General features: G+C 33.9%; 1 protein-coding gene across 1 annotated transcript; it reads left to right on the forward strand.

The window, feature by feature from the left end:
- Positions 1-5109: 5109 nt before the first annotated feature.
- LOC124974494 (olfactory receptor 5D13-like) lies at positions 5110-8147 on the forward strand. The gene is made up of 2 exons (XM_047537712.1): positions 5110-5138; positions 7205-8147. Exons 1-2 carry the CDS (start codon positions 5110-5112, stop codon positions 8145-8147), a joined length of 972 nt encoding a protein of 323 aa, XP_047393668.1.
- The last annotated feature ends 613 nt before the right edge of the window (positions 8148-8760 follow it).

The following is an 8760-nucleotide window of genomic DNA, read 5'->3' on the forward strand; positions in this document are numbered from 1 at the left end:
TCACATACAGAACATTGGTACATTATAAAAGCATAATGCATATCTCTTCCCCAAAAAGTGCATATTTTTGTTTTGTAGGTTGTATGGTGTGTGTTAGCATAAATGTTACTTGGTAATTGTATATAAGACATCAAAAATTAAAATAACTACACCTTTCATAAATAGATATTTCTAAATCTGAATTTGTCATTCATGCCAGTATTTATTTGTGTATATGTTATATACTATGCATAAAAAATAAAAATTTCAGTGACATAACACAATTTTGATTGATTGATTAGGTAGTCCTGCCTACATCAGTCAGAACTTCTCTTGATTAACTTGATATATTCTGGTCTGACTGGAAAATTTATATCTCCTGCAGATGTGCACAGTGACTGGGTAATTCTGTTGAGTGTCTTTGATTCTCTTTGAACCATTGGAGTAGTAAGAATATTTTCTTCCAGTGTAAATCACAAATAGGTACTAAAACAAAAGCTAGCCAAGTCTCCCTCTGCCACATTTGTGGACACATTATTAACCAATGGAAATCACAGTTGAACCCAAAGTGAATAGTTGAATCATTAACAGGAGCAAGTGTATCTGCCTATTCTGGAACTGAAAAGTGGTGTGGCATAGTGCACATACAGGAAGACAAAAGAATTGTGCTCAATATTTCAATATTAATACATTATTGCTACCTTTTCAATGTGAAAATATCCTTCTGTGTTCCAGAAAAATGTAATTGTCCTAGGTCTGTAAATGTTTTCCATAAATTGATAAACCCTTGAGTTGGTGAAAATAAATGATTGTCTAAGTCACATGGTTGATTTTCCATAGGAAAGTCAAAGTCTCGGAAAAATTTCAATATAACATGATTCCAATCTAAGAACAACTTTTAAACTCATTTCCTGGTGTCTCCTGAATTGCAAGCCTTTCATTTGCAAATGAAAAATAGAATTTCCTTAACTATAAAGCTTTCATAGCAAACTGCATAACCTAAACTACTAATCCAATTTTCAATACATAACAACATTTACAGCATTTCAGCAAACTGTAGGATCATATAATTTATCCAACTTTTACAGATCTGTCAATCTGGTATCATACAAAATTCTTTAAATGTTCCAACTGATATTGCACAATATTAATAAAATCATTCTGAATAGAGAGAAAAAAATCTGTGGAATATGAGCACAATACTAAATGAACTATGTTTGACATATTATTCAAGTTCTTATATTTAAAATCCTAATATTTTAAAAATACAGGTGATAGTTATATGGTAAATTATAATTTTGGAAGAGTAATAAGACTTCTGTCATGCTAGATAAAACTCAAAAGAAAAATAGCTGGATATTTATAAACCCCTTTAGAGTAGACAGTTTTATTTTGAAAATACTATGAATGAATGGATATTTAATTATGCAAATGTGATACAGAAATTCTCTAATAATTTAAAAGTTATGATTTGAACCTGCATATGCACATTATAAATGATAAAGGTGTGGTTTTTTCAAGCATGTGAATTCCTTGTGTATTCTAAACTGTAATGGTGATGGGTTGCTTGTTTCTGAGTATGAATTATCTATAATTCTTTCCTCAAATTCTCAGTGGTTTCCTCAAATTTTCAAAACCTTTTTGGTTTTGTTTCTATGGTTTTTTTTCTATGGGCCTATGACAAGACTGTTGGTGAAAATATTCACCAGACTGAAAGGCAAACACATAGTATTAGCAGTCCCTTGGTGGAGGAATGCTCTTATGATGAATGTACAGCACAAGTAAATATAAAATTCCATAATCAGGTTTAGTCTTTAACAGGAGCAAATATCATCACCTTTTGAAAGCTGGTTACTTTTTTATTGAAGTGAAGTTCTTTTAGCCTAAAATAAACTATTTTAATATAAAAATTTGGTTTCTCTGATATATTGTGTTGTGCAATTTATACCACTGCCTCTTTCCAAACTACTTTTGTCACCTCAAAGGGAAATGCTATACCCCTTAAGTAGCATCCTATACCCATTGGGTAGACCCAAGGTCATTACAATCTGCTTGCCACCAAGGTCCATTTGGGGACCAAGACTTCTGTAGTTACCCAGCAATTGTATGCATCAGAACACAAATACGTCCCAACAGAGTGGCAGATGTCCTTCTCATACTGGGACAGGTCTAAGAGCTCCATCAATAGATTGCAGCCTAAGATGAAGTACCATGGGGTTTTCTCCAATGGTCAGTTTTACTACTGTGGCCCTAGTACTTGGTTGCAAATCAAAGACCTCCACCCAACTTCCCTCTCCTTCCCCCAAGCAGACACTGCTTCTCTCCTTGCTGTACTTTCTGGGATTCCAGATAGGGATGACAGATTCTAACTGGTCACTAGTGCAACGGTTCTTTCCAGAGGGAGAAACTTGGAATCAGAAATCATGAGCTTCTGACAAGTTCCAAGATTTACTCTGGACCTAGTGCTGAGGTATAAAACAAAGTACCCCACACACTCCCCTTTCTTCCCTAAAGCATATGGCACCTTTCTCCATACTATGGTATCTGGGACTGGGGGAGAAGAATGGAGGCAAGGTGAGACTGCACTTCAAGATCTCTTCAATGATTTTTTTTTATTATTATTCTGCTAAAAGAAGATATCATGATCTCTGATTCTGGGATTTTAGTTTATTTAAAGTATTTTTTACATGGATACTTTTTTCAAATTAATGTTTCTGAGTAGGGGCGATGGTTGGGGAGACCTACCCTGCCATATGGATCTGATATCTTCTCAGAAAATCTCAATAAGATGCTTGTAAATACAAAGAGTTATTTAGAAATTTTGGGCATGCATCATACAATATTTGGTACATTCAATAGGGTCACTAGGGTGAAACCTGGAATGCATAATTTTTATATATTGAAGTTAATCTTATATACTTTGTGATTTGGCCATCCAATTAATCTTCTGTCTTTTAGTGGGAAAGAAAAGCAAGTGAGAAAAAAACATAAAACTGCAAATGACACATTAAAACTCCTTTAAAGCGGGATGCACTTTCATTTTGGTAAATACTTGGGAATGGGCAACTTATTTACAGAAATGAAACACATTTTTTTCCAAAAAATTCTCAAATTTTACTTTTAATGTAAGAGTAGAAATTTTAACTGTAAAGTTCAATTCATTTAAAGTAGCAATTTACATCATTAACATTGGATTAAGTGGTGGCTATAGGCTATTTTTATTACAAATGAACATTTGATATTCTTCTATAAAACTTTAGGATATAGGATGGATAAATGTGAGAGTTTTTTTTTTTCCTTTGAAGATGTGTGGCAGAACATTTTCTGAGGGTACATATAAAGAGTAACAAAGTTATGCAGATTATTGTAATTGAAGTGTAGAGTTAGTTCAAGAAAAAAACTAGAGAAGACCTAAAAAAAGTTGGCATTAACAAAAAGAAAGACAGAGACATAACTGATACCATAGAATTACAAAGGGTCATTAGGAACTCTTATGAACAACTTTATGCCAAAAAATTGGAAAACCTATAAGAAATTGATAATTTCATGGCACTTACAACCTATTATCACTGAACTTTGAAGAGATATAAAAACTAATGAAACCAACAATGATTAACAAAATTGAGTCAGTAGTCCAAATTACCCCATAAAAAACCCCAATACTGGGTCACTTTACTGCTTAATTTATCAAAGCTATAAAGAAGTAACATTAATTTTTCTGTAATAATTATAATAAATTGAATGGAAAGTTATTCTTTTAAACTAATTATATGAAACATTATTATACTGATATCAAAATCAGTACAGGGTATAACAACAATCACAAAAATAAACAGATGTTCCTGCTAAATAGAGAGGCAAAATTTCTCCAAAAAAATTGCTAACTGAATCCAATGGCAAACTATAATCATTTATCTTGATCAAGTGGGAATTACCCCAGGGAATTGAGGATGGTTCAACATATGCAAGTTAATATTTACAACAAATAACCTCAACAAAATGAGGAAAACAATCCATAATAACTTAATAGGTGTATAAGAAGCATTCAGTGAAATTCAACATCCCTTCATTATTAAAATTCTTAAGAGATTATGTATAAATGGAACATACCTTGACACAGTCTATAGGTATAACAGAACCACATATTACTGAATAGGGAAAAGTTAAAAACATTTTACCTAAGATGGAAAAAAAGAAGGATGATCACTTGCAACACTCTTGTTCAAAATAGTCCTGGAAGTCCTCTCCAAAGAAATTAGAGAAAAGAAAAAAATAACATGCATTCAAAATGTAGAGAAATAATATGATCTTATATGTGGTAAAACTGAAAACTTGTTCAATAACTCTTGTGAAATGGCAATAAAATTCAGTATATTTAAAATCTATTAGTGAGTGTATTATCCTTTACATAAACAGATTTCCCTGCTCTAGAAATACAAAAATCAATTATTTCAGACAAAATAGTATATATAAGCATCTTTGGCCAAAAATTATTTTCTATTAAGAAAATAAATGATGTGGATAAAAATATAAATGAATTGTTAATTAACAAATGAAACATTAGCAATAAAATTATTATGTAGGGAATTCTACATGCAGGCACAGAGCTACATAAGTAAAACTTTGTGATAAAAGACAGAGAATAAATTCAAAATAAATTACTAATAGCAAACTCTGGATTATTTTTATAGCTATTTCCCCTTGTACATGTCTGTGTTTTATATCCACATAAAGTCAAGGTCTAGTCATTATTGTTTTTAATGAGTAAGGTTGATATCACTAATACCCCAGGGGTTTAAAATATATACAATCAAAATCTCACAGGGAACAGTGATTGTTATAGTTAATTGCTCAAATTGGAACCTCCTTGGCAATACTTCAGTGATATTCTCTAGTTCCAGATCCCCAAGGTTTATGATAAATATTTGTGACACTTTTGGTACTAGGATAAAGTATTTGGTGTAACAATTTATCTTCTATCTCTCAGTTTCCTTCAAAGGTTGGGACATAAAGCAACATTTTAAACATTTAATGAAATACACTTTGGACTCTACTGTTTAGGTCTGTTCTATCAATTAAATATGGAGGATTTTTGAATTTTATTGGTCTTAGCAAAAGATTCTTCAGTAAATGCACCACTCAGGAGCTTCTATATATAGGTGAGTTCAATCAGTTCTTTTATTTCCCTTTAGTGGGAAAATGTTGAGTTATAGTAGTATTCATAGGAGACAAAGTGATTTATCAGTCCCAGGGCCCCCAGATCCAATTCATTTTACTAAGACAAACCCCATGGCTGAATAACCTGAATTCATCTAGTTTTCTCATGAATTTGTACATGAATGAAATCAGTATTTTGGTAAATAGGAAGTAATAAAAAATCACCTTTACAATACCCACAATCTCTGAGGAGGTAAGAGTAACACCTATATAAATGATAGGTTTCAGTCATTGATAACTGTCAATTAAAAACTTTAGTGTTTATCTGTACCCAGGAGAGAAGAAAAAGTGAGTGTAGTTTACAATGAAAGTGGAACAATAATGCATTATAAAAGTGAGAACAGGATTCGAAAATATACTTTGTGCAAACAAATGCATGCTATTTGACAGGTTGATAAGTATAGCATTAGAGAAGAATGTGTTAAGCTAGTGGTTCTTAGATTGGCTATCTAGATCTGGGCCACTTTAGTTAAGACAGAACACTTAAAATTCTATGCTTTCATTGATAAACATATTTGAATTCTTTAAGTCACTACCATGAGGTTAAAATCATTGGGGAAAATTATTCTCACCATGCTCCATAAAATATTTAGATTGATAGGACTGTAGCAGGGATGTATAGCCATAAGACCAGCATTTGTTGCAAAGATGTGATATCTTCATTGCAAAGGTTTGGTGAGCATTCAGACTTTGTGTGAAACATCTTTTCTACAGGAAGGAGCCTGTGCAAGTGAAGAGAGTGTGATGGGCCACTACCTACCTAGGATGACAGGAAGACAACTGTGTACTTACATTAAGTTCCCAAGTAAAATCCTGCAGTGCTTCTATTGTGTGGGTTCAGGGATAAAAAATTATTCTACATTACATTTCCAAATGTGCCCACCTGTGGACAGTGGTCACTCCTTGGGTCTGATTTTCACAACTCTATACAGTTTTTAAACCACACTACCTGCTCATGTTGTAATGAATATAGTGTTGCCCATCTGCTATACATCGCACCATGATGTATATGCTTTAAATTCATTACACAAGTTTCTACTTTCATCCCTAGTGATTCAAACTTTACAGTTTTAATTTCCTCATTTGAGTGTTGTTGAAATGACTGTAGCATTGAGGAATAATTATGGTGTCCTGTTGGTAATGAATCTGTATTCTGATACTTACTTTTGACAAGGCGTTAAGCTTGAGTCAAAATAGAATGTATTTTTCCATGACTTAAAATACATATGAATTTCTGGCATTTTCACAGTTTCTATTGTTTCTCGCTTACCCATCTTCTGAAATTTACCATATTGGAAAACAAATAGATTTTGATTCATTATAACTTTCACTATTTTATAACTGCACAAATTTTATTATGCTGTAATCACATTTTACTGAGTAATATAAAATTCTGTGAAAAAGATGTTTTTGAAGTTTTCAAAACTAATTCAACATGAATGGAAATGTTTAGTATATTACCACAGCACAACTCCAGAATGTGTTAAAAAGTGGAGTGACTTGGAGTTACAAGACAGTGAAGAGGAAAACAAAAGGACTAATAAAATTTTAAATTCATTATGTTACAAGGAGGTTAACACTTTATAATTTTTTGGACAGTTCTAAGCTAATTCCATCAGATCTTAAGAGCTAAGGCAGTGAGGAAGCTATAGAAACCTGTTACATGTGTTCTTCCTGCGGAATTATGTTTACTAACCACAGATTCAAGCAAAAATTTAGAAGCTCTTCTCAGGAAGCCTTCTGTCTATTATAAAAGTGATTCTTATTTTTTGAATATATTCTATTTTTGTTCTTCCTGTCTTTTTTTTCAACCATTTAAATTTCAAAATTATTTGCTGTTAAGACATAAGTAAACACTAATTTTTAAAATGTTGTAGCAGCATTAACCCAATGTTTTCAGCAACACTTTTAATGAGACTAATTACACTTCCCAAGTTTCTTCCTAACCTTTCCTACTGTAATTATTGAGTCTCACTTCTTTAGATCAACTTTCCCATTGTATCCTCAGAACCCAAGAAAATCAGACTTCTGGAGTGACATTCATCCTCCTGGACTTCTCACAGTACCCAGAGCTCCAGGTGCCCCTGTTCCTGCTCTTCCTGACCATCTACACAGTCACTGTGCTGGGCAACACAGGCATGATCCTGGTCATCAGGGTCAACCCCAAACTCCACACACCCATGTACTTTTTCCTCAGTCACTTGTCCTTCATTGATTTCTGCTACTCTACTGTGGAGACTCCCAAACTCTTAGAAAACTTGGTGGTGGAAGACAGAACCATCTCCTTCCCAGGCTGCATCCTGCAGTTCTTCTTTGCATGCATATTTGTGGTGTCAGAGATGTTCATGTTGGCAGTGATGGCCTATGACCAATTTGTGGCTGTGTGCCATCCTCTCCTCTACACAGTTGCAATGTCCCAGAAACTATGTTCTTTGTTGGTGGCCACATCATACTCTTGGTGTACAGATTGTTCTTTAACATTCACATACATTTTGTTGACCTTGTCTTTTTGTGGGACTAAGTTTATAAATAATTTTGTCTGTGAACATGCTGCCATCATTGCTGTGTCCTGCTCTGACCCCTCTGTTAGCCAGAAGATCGTTTTCATCATTGCCACATTCAATGAAATAAGCAGCCTGATGATCATTCTTGCTTCCTATGTTTTCATTTTCATCACTGTCATGAAAATGCCTTCAACTGGGGGGCACTACAAAGCCTTCTCCACGTGTGCCTCCCATCTGACCACCATTACTAGCTTCCATGGAACCATCCTTTTTCTCTACTGTGTCCCCACCACCAAGAATTCATGGCTCATGATCAAGGTTGCCTCTGTCTTTTACACAGTGTTCATCGCTATGCTTAACCCCCTGATCTACAGTCTCAGGAACAAAGATGTGAAGGAAGCAGTTAGGAAGTTAATCAATACCCAATTATTTTGTCATAAAATATGATTTCAGAAACCTTTTTTTTTCTTCAGCATACTGGTTTCCTTTTTACTAATAAATCAGTACATGTATCTTTAAGCTTCCTTCACCTAACATTTCAGCATCTGTTTACTGTAATAAAGTAGACTTTAAATGAAATTATGGCATCTGCAGGTAAATAGATGGACCTGAAGAACATCATGCTAATTGAAATAAGCCAAACCCAAAACCCCAAAGGCTGAATGTTTTCTCTGATAAGTAGATGGAATCCAAAATGGGGGGTGGGTAGGGAAGAATGAAGGAACTTTGGATTGTGCAGAGGGGAGTGAGGGGAGGAAAGGGAGTGTGGGGATGGGAAGGACAGTGGAACGAGATGGACATTATTACCCTATATACATGCAGGATTACACTATCAATGTGACTCTGCACCATATTCATTCAGAAGAAGAAGTTGTGCTCCTTTTATGTACAATGTGTCAAAATGCATTCTGCTGTCATGTATAACTAATTACAACAAATAAAAAAATAAAAATAGAAGTAAATTTTAAATTTGGAATCTTATTAGAAATGAAAATTCATACCATTACTGTTACAACCTGCACGTCCAAACTCTCGGGTCTGGCAAGGATCAAAGGGGGAT

The sequence above is a fragment of the Sciurus carolinensis genome, unplaced genomic scaffold, assembly GCF_902686445.1.
Source record: "Sciurus carolinensis unplaced genomic scaffold, mSciCar1.2, whole genome shotgun sequence".
Lineage (NCBI taxonomy): Eukaryota > Metazoa > Chordata > Mammalia > Rodentia > Sciuridae > Sciurus > Sciurus carolinensis.

Coding starts and splice junctions, on each gene's coding strand:
- LOC124974494 (XM_047537712.1), top strand. CDS start 5,110: ATGCACCACTCAGGAGCTTCTATATATAG. Junction 5,139..7,204: donor TCAGGAGCTTCTATATATAG/GTGAGTTCAATC, acceptor TTGTATCCTCAG/AACCCAAGAAAATCAGACTT.